The sequence below is a fragment of the Adiantum capillus-veneris genome, chromosome 16 (assembly GCF_014529385.1).
Source record: "Adiantum capillus-veneris isolate H3 chromosome 16, ASM1452938v2, whole genome shotgun sequence".
NCBI lineage: Eukaryota > Viridiplantae > Streptophyta > Polypodiopsida > Polypodiales > Pteridaceae > Adiantum > Adiantum capillus-veneris.
In genome coordinates this window covers 18910781-18932617 of record NC_140946.1, presented here as the reverse complement: position 1 = coordinate 18932617, position 21837 = coordinate 18910781, and the positions used below count along the sequence as shown (strand labels likewise).

The window sequence follows — 21837 nt, the reverse complement described above, 5'->3', positions numbered from 1 at the left end:
TTCTTGAAGAGTATGAACCCAAGATCGTAGACCAAGTCGAAGACATGGAGTTGGCGCACATTATTCTGCATCGCTTTAGGTGCGGCCCAAAGAAGCAAGTACTGCGGTCCTTTTTGAAGTTCAAGTATCGCGGCACCCACACAGTAAAGTGGGCCGACGAAAATTTCTTTGCAGATTCCCCAGGGTTGTTGGCGGACTACACGAAAGCCATGCAGCTCGATACCAGTACCTCACTTGGAAAAGGGGGGCATATCACTTGCACATCTAACCCTATGTGCAAGTGGATAGGCTGTAACTCCTATTTCTGGGGTTTACAGCCTAGGAAGCGTTCGGGCACCCTTTTTGAGCCTGTACGCAGGACATGCATGTCCAAACACTTTAGATTAGTTGCATAGCCTCTGATTGCACATGAGCACAGCCAATGTCTGCTAGGTGTTGGCATTGGGGAGTGTTTTCATATAGTTGCATTAATACCAAGCCTAGGTACTTATCTGCATGTGAAGCACCTCTTATTAGTAGTTCATCAACTTATCAATAAGTGACATTTTAGCACCATTTTACAAGGTCGAGGGTTTCAATCCGGCACTCCTCGACCCAGCTTTAATTTTCTATATAACTGATCCCAGGGAACACTTCTCAAGCATAAGTCAATACCCTCAGTACCAGCACCCAATACCCACATTACCATCAGCATCAACCATGACCAGCAGACCATCAACGTTTTCAGCCATCAGTAGCAGATTCGCATCACCATCACTTTTCAGCCCCTAGCGTCTTCAAAGGTTGCAGATTTCAGCCATAGTCCCAACGTTTTCAAATTCAGCCCTCAGATCAGCCAGCGGTTTTCAGTTTTCAGCCCATCGCCAACATCAGCGACAATAAATCAGCCTACAGCCTCCTCGTAGTTGCAGATCCCATTCAGTATCGCTACCATTTTGCATTTTCAGCCCTTAGCTTGCAGATCCAAGCACCTACAGCAAGATCCCACCGACATCTCAACATCTAGGACCATTGTATTAGCATTTGTGCAATCTAAAGCAAATACCTCTCTAGCGATAGAGAGAGGGGCCCTTGGAGGGGGTTTGGGACCCCAGCTATGCTCGCTCTCTCTCTCTCTCTCTCTCTCTCTCTCTCTCTCTCTCTCTCTCTCTCTCTCTCTCTCTCTCTCTCTCTCTCTCTCTCTCTCTCTCTCTCTCTCTCTCTCTCTCTCTCTCTCTCTGTGTGAACCTTCATTCATAGTGTCATTCAATCCTCTCTCTAGTCTTCGCACGTCTCTCATGCATTGTAAGGAACTCTCTCATTCAGTAAAAGGAACCTCGAGTATGTACTATGCACTGAGCACTCATCCTGAGCATTCACCGTCACTCACTTCCGGCGCATCTGACATTGGTACCAGAGCTCCGAATGCCCTTCAGCTTCGCAAACTCAAGGAAAGAACCTAGAACCCAAGCAGAATCTAGAACCCAAATAATCCAAAAGAACCTCTCAGTTTTTTTTCCGAAAGAAGCTTCGCGCCCCTGCCCTAGACTTAGTAGCCACTCCACCCTTAGTCCATCGCACTTCAGGCACGCTCTCGTCTTCATCACTATGTCTTTGAACAAAAATCGACATTGGATACACAAAAATCCAAATCTTGAATACCAAGATTTGCTTGCCTCAAATGCGGATATTGAAGGAGTTGAAGAAAGGATCCCTAACCCTCTTCTACATTTGCATTTGCACTTAGCCTGCATCCACTTCCGTCGACATGAAACCATTGGAAATACCTCCAAGCACCCGTACCTTTCATCTTCACCTGCAATGTTTTCATGACAAGACCATTTGAGTAATAGTACTTGCTCGCAAGGCAGAGTCAGCATCAAAGGCTGATATTCTGCGACAATAGTAAGGCTACCTAGCAACTCCGCTAGTCGGTGTTTACATCATAGCAGTACCTACATCCATAGTATCCATAAGTTTGAAGAAGTTTTCATCAGCTTATGCATCCATAAGCATCAAAAGCATGCAGCATCGGAAGTATAGAAAGCATCCAAAGGAAGAAGTTCGGCACTTGTGTCTCACCTTTAACAAGGGGGATGTGGCACGCCCATTGCACTCCAGTCACATGGACAAGATACTGCTTCAATTTAGCGTCATTCTTAGTTAGCTTAGGATCTAGCTTGGCATTTTATGAGCCTCTAGAAGGACATGCATGATCATGCTGGTCATAGTTGCATACCCTCACTTGCACAGTTAAGTCACTTAAGCATATAGGCATATGAGTAGTGGCGTAAGTCAAGATACTGCTTCAGTTTAGCGTCATTCTAAGTTAGCTTAGGATCTAGCTTGGCATTTTGTGAGCCTCTAGAAGGACATGCATGATCACGCTGGTCATAGTTGAATACCCTCACTTGCACAGTTAAGTCACTTAAGCATATAGGCATATAAGCAGTCACGTAAGTCATTTATTAATAAGTGACTTTGACATGACATTCATTAAAAGTAGGTTAGACAAATGGCTAAAAGACCTATAAAAGAGTCACTTGGCCTTCAGTTTAAGCACTGCAAAATCCAATATCACAGAACAAGTACCGCAATATAAGTACCTAGCACAAGGACCACCAACGTTTTCAACTTCAGCATTAGATCTTCCATTGCCAGCACCTCGTCGCCATCATCGCCAGCACCTCGTCGCCATCAATACCCTCAACATTTCAGCACCAGCATTTTACAGCACCAACGTTTTTCAGATGTTCCCCTAGCATTTTGCATCAGTTTTAGCTAGCGTTTTGCATCAATTCAACATCACCATGCACTACTCCATTATCAACATTTAGCCATTGTATCAGCATTGTGCAAGTAATCTAAAGCAAGTACTTGCTCTAGAAACAGAGCAAGGGGGCCCTTGAGGGTGGTTCGGACCCGACATGCGGTGTCTTCTCTCTTTTCTCTGTCTCTTTCTCCTTCATTGTGTTCAATTTAGTTTCTCTTGTCAAGTGAAGTAAAGTAACCTTGTGTTTGTGCGAAGTACTAGATCTGAGCTAGATCCTTAAACCCTTCGGGTGCACCTGACATGTCGTGTCACGTGCGCATTGCACTGGAACCACGTGGACAAGCTACTTCTATAGTTTAGCATCAGTCTTACTTAGCTTAGGATCTAGCCTAGCACTTCGTGAGCCTCTACAAGAACATGAATGGTCAGGCAAGTCATTGTTGCATACCCTCACTTGCACAGTATAGTCGCTTAAGCATATAGGCATATGAACAGTCACTTAAGTTATTTATTAATAAGTGAGTTTGACATGACATTTATTGAAAGTAGGCAAGGCAAATGGCTAAACGACCTATAAAAGAGTCACTTGGCCTTCAGTTTAAGGACGGCAAAATCCAATACTGCAGAACAAGTACCCGCAACACAAGCACCCTCCATCATTCCCATCGCCAGCTCCTAGGGTGAGAGATATCTAGGTTCAAAGATGGAATGCATGGCAAATCCTCAACGTACAAGGCAATAGGGGACAGATGGCTAGAGCTGGAATGAACGGATAGGGTTGAAGTGCTCGTGTTCTGGAGCATACTAGTCTTTCCGGGTCATCAATTCGAGCACGAATGGGGAAGTTATGGCCAGTGGAAGGTTTCAAGCGGGCTAATTATGGGGCAATTTGGTTGCATCCATAGGCGTGCCATTTGGCGTTTTTTGGGCCTCGCCAGAGCTCGAAAAGGTAGTGGAACATCACATGAAGTCAACAAGAGTTGACGGCTTGTCAATCGAATTCCCAGACAATCAGATAGGGCAAGTTGAAGTTGGATGCAGATGCTAGAGAGAAGGAGCTAGTTAATGTTTCCTTTTTCTGGTGGCCTCGATAGGCGGGCACGGCGGGGGTCAAGACTCAAAATGCGGCAAGGACTGGCGGACTTGAAGTCGGACAAATGAAGCTCCAGGGGGATCTTACAGTTCGAGCATTGGAGCACTAAGCAGGAAATGGTGAAGCACTAAAGAGGTGGGGAAAAAGAGGGTTTCATGTGTGTTATACTTGGGATTTTGTAGGAGTTTAAGAGTGGCGTGAACCATGGCCTGCCACGTGGCGAAGGCATGAGCCCACATGTGATGGCTCGAGCTAGGGAAACGTGTATTTAACTTGGATCGTGGCCCATTGGGGATGTATCAAAGGAGTGGGGAGCTCCTTGCGTGGTAGGCCATGGCGGATTGAGCACCGGCGGCGTTGGGCTTTGCTTGTGGCGCCAGTGGGCGGCATTCGGCAGTTTTGCCCAATCGGTGGCGGCGTGGTGCACAATGGCCGACAAGTGGCAATTCTGGACAGTGCTGACATGGAATGGGTATTCCCACGCCTTTAGAGGCCGCTAAACTTTTGAAGGCAAGCTTGGGGAGCATTAGCGCTCTCCTCGGGCTCATGAGAGAGTGATATTGAGAGAGAGAGAGAGAGAGAGAGAGAGAGAGAGAGAGAGAGAGAGAGAATTGAGAAGTCGATTCAAAGGCCTCAAAGCTTGTATAGGTTACCAAATTCGAAGCCAAAGGGGTCCACCGAGGTTCCAGTTTCTAAAAAAGGGCGAGCCCCCCCTATAAAACCGGATCTTTTAACCTTTTAGGGGCTTTCACCTAAGTTTTGGGATTGTGAGAGGTCAAAAAAACCAAGTGTGAAGCCCTAAGGAGCTCGCAAGATCTGCGTTGTGATGGTTGTATGTGCACTTTGTTAAGCAATAACAAGCCGTTCCCCCCGTTTTCTGGTGCCGTTTCCCCTTCTCTCCTCTCTTTCTCATGCAATTTGTGCGAGTGTCGGTACCAGCGGAGGTATGTGCCCGCATACGCCTTTGAAGTGCAAAAGGAGTGAAATTGAGTGCTAGTGTGTGTTAGAAGTGATGAAATGAGCATTGGCAATGTGTTCGTGTCAAATGGCGATCTTGCTAAGCGTGTGTGCGTTGTGGGGTGTGCAGGCGGTGGCCTACTGTAATGTGCAACGGAAGTGAATAATGGTGTATGCTGACGATGAGTGATCAGTGTGTGCTCAAGGTTCCTTTTTACTGAAGGGAAAGGAGAGCCTTCCTTGACTTAATGAGAGATGGTTCAATAGACCAAAACAAAAGAGAATGGAAAACTGTGAAAGAAAGTGTTGTGAGAGAGGAAGAGAGAGAGAGAGAGAGAGAGAGAGAGAGAGAGAGAGAGACAAGATCGACACCAGATGGGGTCCCAAACCCCCCTCCAAAGGGGCCCCCTCTCTATTTGTCACAAGGCGGGCACCACGTGCCAATAGAAAAGAACAGACTAAATAGACTTTTAGCACTTCAATAACAACTGAACTGAGAGAGAGAGAGAGAGAGAGAGAGACGACGCGCGACACGGAGTGGCAGAATTCCACCCCAGAGAGTATTGGCCCCAAACCTTGGCGCCCCTTTCGGTATTTCTTTATATTGCATCATCAAAGTACAAGCCGGTACTCCAGACTTTGCACCTTCTCCAGGAAGCATGCTAGAGAATGAGCCCTAACCTCATATTTAAAGGCCCTTGGCCTGAAAAACAGTTACAATAAAAAGCCTTTAAAACTTAAAAGCTTCTAGTCCAAAAGCAAAGCCAAAGCGTAAATCACAGAAATCTGTACAGCCTGCCACGTCATCAATCAGCGCAATTTTCGAAAATCCCCCTATTGCCCTTAGGGTTAGGGTTAGGGTTTTTGCAGTTTAAGAGTTAGGGTTTCCAAAATTAGGTTTGCAGGTTTTAGGGTTAGGGTTTCCAGAATTAGGGTTTCAACAATTAGGGTTTCTTGCAGAAATTAGGGTTTAGGCTCCTCGGCCACATCTGTAAGTAGGCTCCATTCTTTAGGCTTTGACACGTCAGCAGTTTGTTACATCTCCCCTTCTTGAAAGAGAGTAATCGTCCGCGATTACAACATATCTGCAAAACAACTCAAGTTAGCTCAAAAATTTCCGAGGGACATTCCGAAGGACAATCAGTTTGCTCTTTTTATTAAGGATTTAGCTTCTCCTTTCTGCTCCTTTGATCAAGGAGTTAGCTTCTCCTTTCGGCTGTTTTGATCAAAAAGTTAGCTTCTCCTTTCTGCTCTTTTGATCAAGGAGTTAGCTTCTCCTTTCGTCCAGATCGGAACTCTTGATATTCCGGCGTAGTAAAATTAGCCATCACACCCAGACCGTACTGATCTTCCACAGGTGTCTTGATGCACTAAAAAATTACATACCCACGCAATCTCATCCAATCAGGAATATTCAGTGGTTGGCACATCACAATGCAACACAAATGCTCACATATGCATGTTACAAGACATAGAAACATAAAGTCGCCGATAACCCCCCCCCCCCCCCCCCCCCCCCCCCCCCCCCCCCCGCCGCAAATAACCATCCAGATCCGGGCCATGAGCTGTTCAACGACTCCCTCATCACTCCTCCCGCAAATAACCTAAAAAGGTCCGGGCCATGAGATATAGAGGCCTTTTACAACCAAGCGCCCCCCAGACCGCAACCTGCGTCGTTTGGAGGTGCTCAGAGTAGCCACTGCTCAGACTTCTTAATACTCCTCTCGCATAACTATCCAGGTCCGGGCCATGAGTAACAACAACAATACTCCCCCCGTAAATAACCACAAGGGTCTGGGCCATGAGTAAAAAAACAGAACTTTTCAATCATTCAATACTCCCCCCGCAAATAACCATAAGGGTCCGGGCCATGAGTAAAAACAACACTTTTCAATCATTCAATACTCCCCCCGCAAATAACCACAAGGGTCCGGGCCATGAGTAAAAACAACACTTTTCAATCATTCAATACTCCCCCCCGCAAATAACCACAAGGGTCCGGGCCATGAGTATGAACAAGCATTCTCAAACATCATTTCTCACTTCCCCACCCGGGAGTAAAATCACCAATCATTGAAACCAGTATCAAACCAGAGTCAAACAATCCAAATCGGCACCAAAACAGGTTCAAAACAGATACCATCCATTTCAAACAAATTCCAAACAGGATCACCAAACAAAATCAAACAGAACTCAAACTTAAAAAGCAATCTCGACATCAATCGAGCTCTAAAAGTCGACTTACTTTCTATCTTGAAACCTGCACCAAAAATTAGGGTTAGGTTCCTTCCATGAGGTCGTAGCCGAGCACAGCATGGTCCATCAGCTCTTGGACAGACAGTGTTTCTTTGGCAGTGATGGTAGTCCCAAGAGATAGCAATCACACCAAACCTCCAAGGTTATCAACTCGAGAAGAGATGTCGAGAAATTTCAAGATATAATCTGCTAGGGTTTCCATGGCAAACATTTCAAGTACCCCCCTTTGCCAGAAGTTTCACTCCGAAGGAAGATGTCAGAAACCATATAACTTCGGGCAAAAATTTTCTTGAAAGCTTGCAAAGTCCTTGGACGTGTGCTACTTGGTAGTTGTAAACATCAACATCTGCATGGCACTACCTCTGACAAAAACAGTGACTCGAAACAAATATCGGATCCTTCTTTGCAAGTGATCTTAATGGCTTATGCCCTGAAAGACATGAGCGGTGAAGACAGGAGTGCGCCCGATGCCCGATGAAGTAAGGGTGGGAGTGGCTAATAAGTCTGGGTTGGAGGACGAAGATACCTCAAATAAAATTCCAATAGTCGGTAGCTCTGTCTGGTCTTTTGTAGGACCGGTATGCTTTCAGAAAAGCACACGCCTGATGCTCTGATACCACTGTCACAAGGCGGGCACCACGTGCCAATAGCAAAGAACAGACCGAACAGACTTTTAGCACTTCAATAACAATTGAATTGAGAGAGAGAGAGAGAGAGACGACACGCGACACGGAGTGGCGGAATTCCACCCTAGAGAGTATTGGTCCCAAACCTTGGCGCCCCTTTCGGTATTTCTTTATATTGCATCATCAAAGTACAAGCCGGTACTCCAGACTCTGCACCTTCTCCGGGAAGCATGCTAGAGAATGAGCCCTAACCTCATATTTAAAGGCCCGTGGCCTGAAAAGCAGTTACAGTAAAAAGCCTTTAAAACTCAAAAGCTTCTGGCCCAAAAGCAAAGCCAAAGCGTAAATCACGGAAATCCATACAACCTGCCACATCATCAAACAACACAATTTTTGAAAATCTCCTTGCTGCCCTTAGGGTTAGGGTTAGGGTTTTTGCAGTTTTAGAGTTAGGGTTTCCAGAAACAGGGTTTGCAAGTTTTAGGGTTAGGGTTCTCAGAATTAGGGTTTCAACAGTTAGGGTTTTTGGCAGAAATTAGGGTTTAGGCCCCTCGGCCACATCTGTAAGTAGGCTCCATTCTTTAGGCTCTAGCAGTTTGTTACACTATTGCTAGAGACGTATTTGATTTAGATTGCGAGATGCTTGACGACGACGACGACGTGGCTAATGGGCTGAAATCTAAAAGCGCTATTGATGCTTGAGGCTGAAATCTGAATCGCTAAACTAGGGTTGAAATCTGTACTTGTTGTGAGGACGACGACCACGATGGCAACGGCGACAATGATGCTCAATCGAGGTGCTTGTGCAGCGAGGCTATGGCTGAATGCAAAAACGCTTGGGATCTGCTGATGATGGTAGCTGAATATGGCGAGGATCTGCTACAGGTTGGGTGGGTTCTGAGAGGCTAAGGCTGAGAAACGCCGAGGCTCGTGGCGTTTTTCCTTGGCTGAAAACGATGCTGCAGAAATGCTGGACAGCTGGGCTACTTTGAGAGGCACCTAGCTCTACTCCTTTGGCTAACTCTGGTGAACAAAGGCCTGTATTTATAGATGTTTCATGCTGGGTCGGGCAGCCCCCAATAATACCCCACAATTTGGGTAAATGAAGGGTGGTTTTTTATAATTAAATAGCCTGATAAGATGTGGTTCACGCGCGGTAGGAAATGAGTTCACATGCGGTGAAAATGCTTATGCTTGGTGCTAGGCACTGAAGCTAATGCTAATGGGTTGTGCAATCAGAGGGTATGCATTAGCTCTTAAGTGCCTGGACATGCACGTCTTGCATACAGGCTCACAAATGTTGTCATAACACTTCCTAGGCTGTCCTAAACCCTAGAAATAGGAGTTACAGCTTTTCCACATGCACATAGGATTAAATGTACACGTGACATGTCACATCCCTCCTTTTCAAGGTGAGTTACTAGTACCGAGTTGTATGGCTTCCATAAAGACTGTCAACAACTCGTGGGTCCACATTGCTACATGGGTCCCGATATACTTGAACTTTAAGAATGTCTGTAGTGCTTGCTTCTTTGGGCCGCGCCGAAAGCGGTGCGCTTCGGCTCCATGTCTTCAACTTCGTCTACGATCTCGGGTTCATCTTCTTCAAGAATCGCCTTTGAGGGATTTCCCTGAAACCACTTCAAACACAATATCATAGACACATCTGTTACTTGTCGAGTGACTGAAAAAAGACTATGCTTTCTAAATGACTGCGGATGGAATGCAGATGAAAAATGTGACGGAGTGCCAAACCTTTCAATAAGTACATGCCAAAAATGCGATCTAAACTTGACTTTTCAACCCAAAACTATACACTGAGGCAAACCACAACGGAAATGCCAATACTTGATGGACAATCCTTCTAGTGCTCTTGCTGTGATTGTGTCGTGCCAAGGAATGAACATGCAAAACTGACTGACAAAACATACAATCGTGAAACATTGTAAATTCCTTGAATGCAAACTCTTTATCTTTTCTAGAGTGATCTTCATGCATATGTGCTCATCCGTGAGTGAATCATGTGCATACAATATGGCTTTCCTATGAAAAAGTGACACATAAAGACGGTGACGAAAATACAAGAGACTATCACGAATGAGAGACTTGGAGAATGTATATTGACTAATCATGGGAACAAAAGATCACGGAATTACGCCAGGCCGTGTCAACTCTCTAATTTCAAGTGTGATCAAATCGTGAAGTATTTTAAATGATTCTCTCATGTGTCGTGCCCGATTTTCGACATGGGGTGTCCAAGTTTGTAACAGATGGTGTATGCTCAGGATGAGTAATCAATGTGTACTCAAGGTTCCTTTTTACTAAAGGGAAGGGAGATCCTTTTTACTGAAGGGAAGGGAGAGCCTTCCTTGATTTGATGAGAGATGGTTCAATAGACCAAAACAAAAGAGAATGGAAAATTGTGAGAGAAAGTAGTGATAGAGAGAGAGGGGGGGGGAAGATCGACACCTGATGGAGTCCCAAACCCCCCTCCAAGGGCCCCCCTCTCTATTGCTAGAGAGGTATTTGTTTTAGATTGCACAAGTCTGGTACAATGGTTCTAAATGCTGAAATGCTTGACGATGACAATGTCGACAACGACGACGAGGCTAATGGGCTGAAATCTGAAAGCACTATTGATGCTTGAGGCTTAAATCTGAATCGCTGGACTAGGGCTGAGATCTGTACTTGTGGTAATGACGATGACCACAATGGTGACGGCGATGACGATGCTCAGTCGAGGTGCTTGTGCGGCGAGGCTATGGCTGAATGCAAAAACGATGGGGATCTACTAATGATGGTGGCTGAATACGGTGAGGATCTGCTGCGGATTGGATGCCGGTTCTGCGAGGCTAAGGCTGAAAAACGCGGAGTTTGGTGGCGTTTTTCCTTGGCTGAAAATGCTGTTGCAAGGCTGCAGAAACGTTGGACTGCTGGGGTACTTTGAGAGGCACCTTGCTCTGCTCCTCTGGCTAACTCTAGTGCACACAGGCCTTTATTTATAGATGTTTTTATAGATGTTTCATGCTGGGTCGGGCATCCCCCAATAATACCCCACGATTTGGGTAAATGAACGGTCACTTCAATAATTAAATTGCTTGATAAGAGGTGGTTCACGTGCGGTAGGAAATGAGTTCACATGCGGTGAAAATGCTTATGCTTGGTGCTAGGTACTGATGCTAATGCTAATGGGTTGTGCAATCAAAGGGTATGCAGCTACAATAAGTGCCTGGACATGACGTCCTGCGTACAAGCTCACAAAGGTTGCCAGAACACTTCCTAGGCTGTCCTAAGCCCTAGAAATAGGAGTTACCGCTTGTCCATATGCACATAGGGTTAGATGCGCACATGACACCTGTTAGTGTGTGTTGTATCTTTTGAAGGTGTTTCTGAGAGGACAAGGGTGTTGTGAATGCCCTGAGCTATGGAGAGGATTTTTGTGTGTGCTGGGTGTGTTCTCCATTCCAAAATACTTTCCAGACAATGAACTTTGAAACACATGTTGTCCATAATCCTGTCCTCAAACAATGGATTGGTGCACTCATCCATAGAGTTTTAGATACGTCTCATTTGTTCCCTACCAAATGCATGTGCCTTCAACTCCGACCCATGCAATCAAACACTAATAACTTGAACTCCAACACAAGGGTCCAAATTAATTATACGGAGCACTACTTGCCCCTCTCTACCACTCACAAGCCTCTCTTTGGCTGAAGCTAGTTGTAAGGATTCTAGTTGCTAATCCTTCATTAATTACTTAAACTCATGATTAAGACTTAAGAAACTTGATTTGTACTCAGAAACAAGACTCAAAAGACTCTGTGTTGATTGATTGAATGCGTGATACAAGGGCTCCTTATATAGGAGATGAAGAGACACAAACGAAAAGACACATCTCCTGGTGCAGAGACACGACTTTTGACGTAAAGACACATCCTTTCGGCGAAGAGCTGCAACCATTGGACAAAGAGTCGCAACCATAGAGCGAAGGGGTGCGACCAGTCATCGAAGGAGTGTGGCTTTTGGCAAAGAGGCACGTCTCTTGAGCGAAGGGTTGTGACCATCCAAGCGCAGGGGTCCTCCTTGGCATGGCACTTCGCGTATCTGAAACTAGGAGTAGATGTCATACTGCAACATAGTCACAATCGTGACATTCCCTCCCTCTTTAAATAAAACCCAGGGTAGTTGTACAAACTCCGGGAGAAGGAAATGTATTGTTGTTGTGCTTCTGCATCCAAAGCTCCTTCTGTTAAGTCCCATGTCACTCTTATTGACCATGACTATTTTGCTAAACTAAAAACCGGTCATATCTACAACTTGATAAGTGCCTTTGTCAAAGGCTTTTGTAACTTTGAGCTTTGTCTAAGAAAAGATTAAATCTTTATTTGCTTCAAGTGAAACTATTGGTAAACTAACTTGCGTTTTCTGTTGAGTGATGATCACTAGTTGGAAATCTGTAAGGCATTCCATTGGTTTGTCTGGAACAGTAAAATCCTCCTGAAGGGATGTCGTAGACTGAAAGAGAGTAGTGTTTAGAGGTATATCCATCTGTAAAGGTTTACTTGTGGACCAAGTTGTGTCCAAAGATTCAATTGCAACGACTGAAGTTGTGTTGCAAGAGTCTGCATCTAATTTATCCTTTGCACCATTGAAGGTAAGGACTGGTATCTTCAAGTTTGAAAAATTATCATTCACCATAGCACCTGGTACCTGTTTAGAGACAAAGACTTTATTCTGCAAGGGTGGTGACGAGGTGAGTTTTTCTGCTTGGATCACAGCCACAGAAGGGGATTTGTGCTTGTCCGTTGTCATACAAGAATTAGAATCTTCTGAATCTTCAGCTTTCTCAGCGTGTATTGAGGCTACCAATTGAGAAGGGGGAGGTCAAGGGAGCGGTTGCCTCTAAGACCTCTGAAGAATCCTCTTTGACAAGAAAAGGATCAATAAATCTTCAACTTGACCACCATCAGATAAGAAAGACTTAAATGTAGGGCATGGCTCGCGAGGGGGAACTTGTCCAGCGTCGTGGCATTCATGACCGAGTACTCGACTAGAGTCGGATATATGTGCCACTAAGCCAGCCCATCTTGATATTGCAGATGATCCTTTGGAAGCTTCATGTTGCTGATGATTCCGATAAGAAGTTGGTTGCTTAGAACTGTAGCATTTCCAAGAAAATTCATGCTGAGACTTTTGTTGCTTACACGAAGGTACTTTGTGTCTAGTTGTCTTTGAGAAACCATGCTTTGGGTGAGAAAATTTGAGTTCAAGGCTTTGATTTGAGTCTTCCTGGTCGACCACTAAAGCGTCGGAAGAAGAGGGCAGAGAAGTAGCTTGTGTAGTTTGAGAAGCAATTGGGTAACTCCGAGAAGAGGTTTGCATATATATCTGATCCAAGCGAGTGTGAATCGATGCGAGGCTTATTGAAATTGCTGCCATCTGCTTTTTCAAAACTGCTATCGGATCTTGGGGCAAAATATTGTCGTCGCCATCTTGTGATTCGATCAAGCCGACTATTCAGCGAAAATTGATACTTCGGGAGCGGAAATTGCGTCTGGAACGGTTTCGGTTTTGGAGTATCGAAAATGACGATTATTTCAGTTGCCACGAGAGGGTACGCCGGCAAGACTGCTTGGGGAATCTCGTCTATGTACGAGATGTACAGGAAAGCGATCCACTGGTGTTCGTCGGCCATAGCAAGTGCGTGCACACTGCGCGGGAATGAAGGTGCAAGGGACCAGAACTGCCAGCGCTGGCTTTGTGTGAGATATCGATGGCCAGAAAGATGAAAGGCTGGAGTGTACTCATCGTTACCTGTTCTCTTTTTTTTTTTTCTTTTTAACTTTCACCAAGGGGGTGCCCACTGAGGTTAATAAGTTGGGCGGCCAAACCAACTTGTAGGTTGGCCACTTAATAAAAAAAAAATCGCTGGCTGAGTTTAGGCAGCGCTGTATATTGCCTTACGTAAGAATTGCCTTCGAAAGGGTGCTACGTAACATGAAAAGGCAGCCAGCGTTTCCAAAAGGGCACACGAGGTGACGATTCTGCAAGCAGGGGATGCCAGTGAAGAGGTGCTCACAAGCAAAGAGGCATGCCAGCGAAAAGTCACAAGGGGCAGCCCCCAGCAAAGCATGCGCCAAGGGTGCGAGCACGAAGGGGTACGCCATCGGGAAGGGGCGCGAACACGAAGGTTCAATTCAGCCCTTCGGGTTGTATGGGGAAGGGTGCCGCGAAGGGGCACATCGCCTTGGGAAAAGGTGCGAGCAGGGGAGAGTTGGGTGGCCTTCTGCCGGGTCAGTGTCCTTTCACATGAAAGGGTGCACAAAGTTCTCCGGATACGCCGTGCACACACATCTTTGTTCAGTCTTTACTTATAGAATTTTAAAAATAGAAAAAAATTCAAGTTACCTCATGCTCGTATGCACATGTGTACCACCTTTCTTTTGCTTCCATGCAACTCCGGGAAGGGGGTAGAGTGTGGCGGGCGAGGCTGAGAGGCTCACAACCTTCAGGTCTTGGGAAAAAAATATGCTCCGATACCATTGTAAGAATTCTAGTTGCTAATCCTTCATTAATTACTTAAACTCGTGATTTAGACTTAAGAAACTTGAACTGTACTCAGAAACAAGACTCAGAAGACTCTGTGTTGATTGATTGAATGTGTGATACAAGGGCTCCTTATGTCACAAACTAGTGACGTGAGGGTTGGGGCAGCAGAACCGATGCAGCAGGACAATCCCGAAAATCGCGCAATCTGCTGACGTGGCAATCTCTCGTATTTCACGCAGAATGGCCGACGTGGCATTGCCGTACGGACCCCCACAATTTGCGGCGCAAAAAGTGCTGGCAGGCTATACGGAAATCCCACGCTGATTTTTGGCAGCTTTTACTCTGCGCAAGTTTTTAGTAAAAGCTTTGGGAAAAATTTGCTTTATTTTGAAAAGGCTTGAGAGCTTTTGGATTATTGCTTTTGGGGCTCTGCTTTTGGCAACCCTTGTAAAACCTTTATATACGTGGGCAGGTCTCCCACTCTGCAGAGCATCTCGACGCAGAGTCTGAGAGTGAGAACCCTCCCACTCTCCTATACTTTGAAGAAAGATTAATACAAAAAGAAATATCGAAAGGGGCGCAAGTCTTTGGAGCCAATATCTCTAGGCACGGAACTCCGCCGGGCCGTGTCGAATCAATTGTGAACTGTGAACTGTTTTGAAGTGAATCTCTGCTGTGTCGCGGTAGAATCTTGTCCAAGTTTGTTACAGTGGTATCAGAGCGCAGCCGATTTCTCTTCTGCCGGAAAATCCGATCCTTTTTCTCGCAACACTTATGGATTCAAACAGAGATCAGTCGACTTCCTTTGCATATGGGGATGCAGGAAGAGATCACGAAGAAGATTCTCACGAGGAGTATGGCCCGCCTCGACCTACTCAAGCGGAGATTGAAGAGATGAAGCGTCGACAATTGGTTGACGATGCGACAAAGATGATGATCAACATTGCGAAGGATCCCAAATTTGCAAAATTTTTGACGCAGACATCCTTCGACGAAGTGCACTCTCAGTGGTGGAAGGCCACAGAACCACCCCTCAAACCGGCACTCAAGAAACCTCCTACTCCGAGGATGTTTACAGAGCAAGAATTAGAAAAGGTGGTTGATACACGGATTACCCAGCTTTTTGACACAACCAACAAAGCCAGAAAGCACGACAAAAAGCAGAAGAAAGGAACTGACTTCTCGGGTTATTTGGGTCGTCAATCTGCTTTTGCCTCGGCAAGAAAACAAAAGAAGCATGTCAGATTTGAAGGAGTATCCAGTTCTTCTTCTTCTTCTTCCTCTTCTGACAGTTCTTCTAGCTCTTCTGACTCGAGCGAAGAAGACAGGAAAGGGAAAAAGCGAAGCAAAAAGCAAAGCTTCGGAAAGGGCAAGAAAAAAGGCAAAGAAGCCTAAATTTCGCCCAGTTTCTGATAGTTTTACAGAGGACTCGTCTTCGGATAGTTGTGACTCCGATGATCACAGATTTTATGCAAAGAAGAAGAATTTCTATAAAGCCAACCACTATGACTTTCTAGAGGATAAAAGCAAGAAAGGTCGAGAATTTAAAGGTGGACAATCAATTAAATTTGACACTTTTTCTGAATTCCGAGATGCTTCGAGGGCTTTGGCCTTCATACAACAATTTGATATAGCTTTCTCTGGAGGACATTACTCAGAGCACTCCAAGATTTAGAGGGCTACCTCTTACTTCAAGGGAAATGCTCGAACATGGTGGTCCACTCTTCTATTGAACACGAAAGTGCCAGTTATATGGCTGAAATTTAAAAGGCTTTTTATTTCTTCTTGGTTGACTCCGGAGTACGAACGCGACATACGAACTGCTTGGAACCATCTTTGGATGAGCAAGAAAGATACCTTGGACGCATATTGAGAGAGATTTTGACGCTCTTTTCTACCCGCTTCTTCATTTAAGAAAATCTCGTTTAAAGAACAGATTGAGCGGTTTACCTTGGGACTTCCTACAAAGATCCAAGATCACTGCTTAGAGCAAAAGTCAGATTCTATTCAAGAACTGATGAGTCATGCGAAACGGGGCTTTGCAAGCAATTTGACTTACCCCACAGATGAGATCATGACGCTGAAAACCGAACAGACTTCTAAAACTGAAAGTAGAAAGAAAAAGAGCCCCCAAGGTCAGAAAGATAAGGATGCACGATCCCGGCTCACTCCTTGGGAGAGAGCCAACTACATTAAAGAGGGGAAGTGTTTTGGATGGGGGGAACAAGGACACATCTCCGTGAAGTGCCCTAAAAAGGCACAGAAAGAACAAGATGAAGACAGGCCAAAGAGTTCAAAAGCAGTTGAGGAACGTGGACAGAAAGGCGAGATGAAAGCAGGACTGGTTCCAGATTGCATGGGTACTGACCCAAGCACGATTGATGAGAGTACAGAACTTTGTCGAGCTTGGGGCAAAGTGAGATCACGAAGCCCTTATTTCTTTGATGGAGGAGCCAAGGCCAACTTCATTTCACCTGAATTGGCGGCGCGGCTCGAGATTACACCCGATCGGATGGGACCACTAGCAGAGGCAGTTCTAGCGGCACCCAGCAGGGACGTAGCCATTACACCTGTCATTGGCAAACTTCGGTTGCATTGTCAGGGGTATTTGAGGCACGAGGACTTCTACATAATGCCCTTGGAAGGTTGTGATGTCCTCCTGGGAATACCCTGGTACCATAAGAACAACGCCGTGGTCGACTATCGGGCGAGAAAAGCGACTTTGACTACAGAAAAGGGCCGAACCATTGTACTTGATGTAAAACTTAAGGGCGAGCCTGTCCCTATTGTATCGGCTTTGGCCGTTCAAAATTAACGAAATCCAATCTGTTTGTTTACTCGATCTTTTTGAAAGAGTTGAATGATGATCATAGGACAAATATGCCTGATCTAGAAAAAGAACGCCAAGATTTTCTCCACACTCATGCCGATTGCTTTTCTGAGGGTCTGTCAAGCGAGTTGCCACCAGCTCGTCCTGAGGATCATACCATTGATTTGATACCTGGAAGCACACCACCGAACCGGCCACCTTACCGTGTGAGCCGAGCCCAGAATGAAGAGATTATGAACCAAGTGAAAGGCCTCTTGGAAAAGGGTCTTATCCAACCCAGTACTTCACCTTACTGCTCTCCGGTGTTGTTGGTTTTAAAGAAAGACGGATCTTGGAGAATGTGCATTGACTATAGAGCTCTCAACAAAATCACCATCAAGAACAGATTTCCGATTCCTAGGATCGATGATATTCTAGACAACTACAGGGATCCTCTTGTTTCAGCAGGATCAATTTGAAGCGCGGGTATCATTAGATCCGAATCGCGTCGGAAGATGTCTACAAGACAGCTTTTCGAACGACCTTCGGTTTATTCCAGTTTTTGGTGGTGCCTTTTGGGCTTACCAATGCTCCAGCGACCTTTAATTGAACGATGGAAAGGATTTTCAAAGAGTAAAAATCTTTTGTGGGCACTTTCTTTGATGACATTATTGTCTTCTCCAAGGATGAGGCAGAACATAGAGAACATCTGGTACACGTCTTTCAAGCATTACGAGATCACAAGTTGGTGATTAATGCAAATAAAAGTGAATTTTTCCTACCGGAGATACACTTTTTGGGACACATTGTCTCGGCAGCAGGAGTGCAGATGGACCCGGCCAAGATAGAGACTATCCGTGATTGGCCCGATTTGAAGAATGTCCATGAAGTTGGAAGCTTTTTGGGCTTATGTTCTTACTACCGGCAGTTCATTAGAAAGTTTGCAGAGGTTGCTTCCTCATTGCATATCTTGACACAGAAAGGAGTCCTTTTCTCGTGGGGACCCACAGAGGTGCCTTTCGGACATTAAAAGAGAAATTGACTACAGGACCAGTTTTGACTTTGCCGGATTTGCAGAAATCATTCGAAGTATATTGTGATGCTTGTGGTCGTAGTCTAGGTGCGGTCTTAATGCAAGAAGGCCATGTCATTGCCTACGCGAATCGATTATTCTCAAGGCCAGAATTGACAGCACAGATATATGAGAGCTTTTGGCGGTTATCCATGCTCTTACTCAGTGGCGACATTACCTACTCGGAGCCAATTTTTACGGTCTTCACAGATCACCAAAGTTTACGCTACTTCTTGTCACAGAAGCAACTATCAGAAAAGCAGATGCGGTGGGCGAACATCTTGTCACAGTTTCACTTCCAGATTGTCCATGTTCAGGGACAGAAGGACTTGGTGGCACATGCTTTGTCTCGGAAGCTGTTGGTTCTGGCTATTTCCGCGATACATCGTAGGAGCTTCAAGGATATGGTCGTTCAATATGCCACAGATACAGATTTTGCAAATATTTTCACTCAGATACGGAATGGGGAGGTAGTAGCGGGATATTCCATTCGGGATGGCTACCTGATGAGCAAAACCATGTTGTGCATTACACAGCCATTAAGGGAAAAGGTTCTAACCGAATGCCACCCTGAAAGGTGTGGAGAGATACTTCTTTTGGCCAAGACTCACGGACGTGGACGATTTTGTACGCAATTGCTTGGTATGCCAGAAGGTCAAGTTTGCCAGGCATAAAGCACAGGGATTGTTACAGTCTTTACCCCTACCCACCCGCCCCTGGGAAAGTATTGCAATGGATTTCATTTTTGATCTCCCGAGAACACAGAGCGAGCACGATGGTATCCGAGCTGTTATTGACAAATTTAACAAGCAAGCTCATTTAATTCCAGTAAAGAAAACAGTCAAGCCGGATCACTTAGCGAGAATGTTTGTAGCCCAAATCTTCAGATTCATGGCATGCTTGAGACAATTGTCTCTGACAGAGATCCCCGATTCACGAGTTTGTTTTGGAAGGCACACAGTTGCAGTTCTCGTCATCTTTCCACCCGCAGACAGATGGGCAATCGGAAATTGCAAATTCAGTCATACTGGATTTATTGAAGTCTTACATCTCGGATCAAAAGACTCAAAGGGAAAAATATTTGCGCTTGGTGGAATTTGCCTACAATAACACGATACACTCTTCGACGGGGAAGGCGCCATTTGAGATTATTTAAGGTGCTACGAAGGTTCCACCCTTCCTAAGCACGAAAGATAAGATTTTTGAAGCCGACGAGTGCACACAGGACTTAGACACGGCTTTTGCCAAGGTCCGGGAGGCTTTGCAGAAATCTCAAGAAAGACACAAAAAGACAGCAGATCGACATCATTGCCATTTGAAATTAAAGGAGAACGATTGGGTGCTCTTACGTTTTGAGAAGGCACGCCTAAGAAAAAAAAAGGAAAGGAGCAGCTTTTTCCAAAGCTTAGCATGAGATACTATGGACCTTTCCAGATTTCCGAAAAGATAAATGATGTCTCCTTTAGACTGAAGCTGCCCGATACTTGGAGGATTCACAATGCTTTTCATGTGAGTCTCTTGAAGCCTTTTAAAGGCGATGTGCCCGATGATGGGAGGCCGGATGAGCAACCCGAAGTGGAGGAAAACGAGGAGATACTCGTTCCAAAACAGATTTTGGCACATAAAGATAGAAAGGTAAAAGGTAAAATGATTAGGCGGTTCATGGTTAAATTCAAGAACTATCCCGCATTGGATGCGAAGTGGATGGAGCAGGAGGACCTAGCAGATACTCCTCAGATTGCGAACCTTTACCTTGAAGCATTTGGTTTAGCATAGTCTATTCCAAATTGAACCCCAAACTCAGCTCGACGGAATCTGGTGCAGTGGGTATACACAAGAGGGGAGTCACTCCACTCCTATGTCAACAAATTGCCCCGATTTTGATACTAAAGTCACTGATGTCTCTTTTGAGTTTCACAGATTTTGAGTGGGGAAAAAAAGGGGGGGGGGGGGGGGGGGGGGGGGGGGGAGGTTGGTTGGGGTATTTTGGGTTGTGGGTTTGTTGTGTGTGGAAGGGTTGATTGCAACCAACAGTCCCTTTACCAATTAGTGTCCCAAAACTGGGGAGAGGTATTTCTTACCTCAATGTAACCATACATAAAAATGTAATACTCCAAACTGATGCTTTGCTACACCTAAAAAAATAAATAGATCAGTAAGGCTAGAATCAGTACTTCCAAACTCTCTCTTCCTAAGCTTCCCTTTTTTCTCAGGTTGTGAAAACTAGTGAAAAACTTGACCTTACTTCCAAACTCTCTCTTCCTAAGCTTCCCTTTTTTCTCAGGTTGTGAAAACTAGTGAAAAACTTGACCTTACGCATTCAAATAAGCTCACCAACTTGAAAAACCGAAAAAAACCTGTCGTTGGCCTCGAGGATCCAGAGCCGAAGTTTGAAAGCCAAGCGTGCGAGCAACATAATCCAGCTCTCTTTCCCACGTATGATCCCCATCTCCACTGAGGACATCAGCATAGGCACCTCCTTGCTCAATTCTTAGCAGGCGAACAACAGAAACTACACAGACAACAGACCTTTATAAACACCTCAACATAATCTACAGTTAAGATAAATGCATGACCTGACAGCAATGAGCACTGAGACTTGACGATGCTGAGTGTTTACAGTGAAAGAAATTTGTTTCAACTCAATGCAACTATAGCACCGTAGTAGTCCCTAAAGATAAGTGATGAAATATACTGCATACAATCGGCTGTAATTGGAGTAAATCAAGGTTCTCGAACTCCGATGAAAATGATTCCTGCAACTGCACCCAAGTGCAATACTGATGCTGATAGCAAACAACTAAGTGCAAAATATTATCCATCCGTTGTTCGAACATAACACTAAGCTCCTACATACGACAAAAAGCACTTGCTTGTGTATGGCGGTGTCAAAGCATTTTTCCAGTGCAACATTCAACCAATAACCAAAGAAAAGACCTTTACTCTGCATTGCAGCTGAGCTGATACGTAACGTGTTTGCTATCACTTCCCTTACTTGGCATTCCAATAAGCGCAGAGAGTGAAGCGTAAACAGAAGTGATAACCTTACATGCACGGTAGTTGGAGACCTCGCTCCGTAGCGGGAACTGGCGTTGAGGTTGAGCAGGAGAGCGAGAAGTAGAGTTTAAGAGGGCAAGAGGAGCGCAAGGGGAGCGGCATGATGGAGGCTTTCTTAGTTGGGTTGCTACCCTGGAACAAGCTCGTTGCTGCCCGCTGAGACTCGCACGCAAGTCCCAAGCAGGTATTGCCGTACCTCCGCTCATATCTTGCTTCCAGGCTTGTATAGCTGCTCCGCTAGTGTCATGCTGCATGATGATACTAGAGAAGAAGAGAAAATGTACGTTGTCAGGAGGTAACTTGTAGGATAGTACGATTGCATAATGGTGCTAAATCAAAGAACCATTTTCGCATGACATGAAGATCAATGTAGTCTCTACATATGCATTTCCAAGTTTTTCAAATATGCATGCTTAACAAAACCTCCCAAACTAGAGAGAAATATTATACATCCATATCTATTGGCGTGTAACCATTTTGTATCTTAATTCATGTTGGTCATAAAGACCTCTAACTAGTTGCTTTCAATCTTTTGGTACAAGTTACCACGAGCAAAAGATGATTTTTTTGTTGAGATAACGGTGAAAATCGTGTCTTTCTTAACAACTCTCTCTAACATAATATTGATAATGCTGATTGGTCAAGCTCCTCTCGCTACGACACCTA

At 45.1% G+C, this 21837-nt stretch overlaps 1 protein-coding gene across 1 annotated transcript in view; it reads right to left on the bottom strand.

Moving 5' to 3' along the window:
• The window catches only part of LOC147438659 (NOL1/NOP2/sun family protein / antitermination NusB domain-containing protein), a 101674-nt gene extending 80186 nt beyond the window's left edge, over positions 1-21488 (bottom strand). The window contains exons 1-2 of the mRNA XM_086484682.1: positions 21164-21488; positions 20472-20626 (exon numbers count right to left, since the gene is read on the bottom strand). Of these exons, the coding sequence (XP_086340808.1) occupies positions 20472-20626; positions 21164-21425 (417 nt within the window). The 5' untranslated portion in view covers positions 21426-21488. The remainder of the gene's footprint in view (positions 1-20471; positions 20627-21163) is intronic.
• Between the last annotated feature and the right edge of the window lie 349 nt (positions 21489-21837).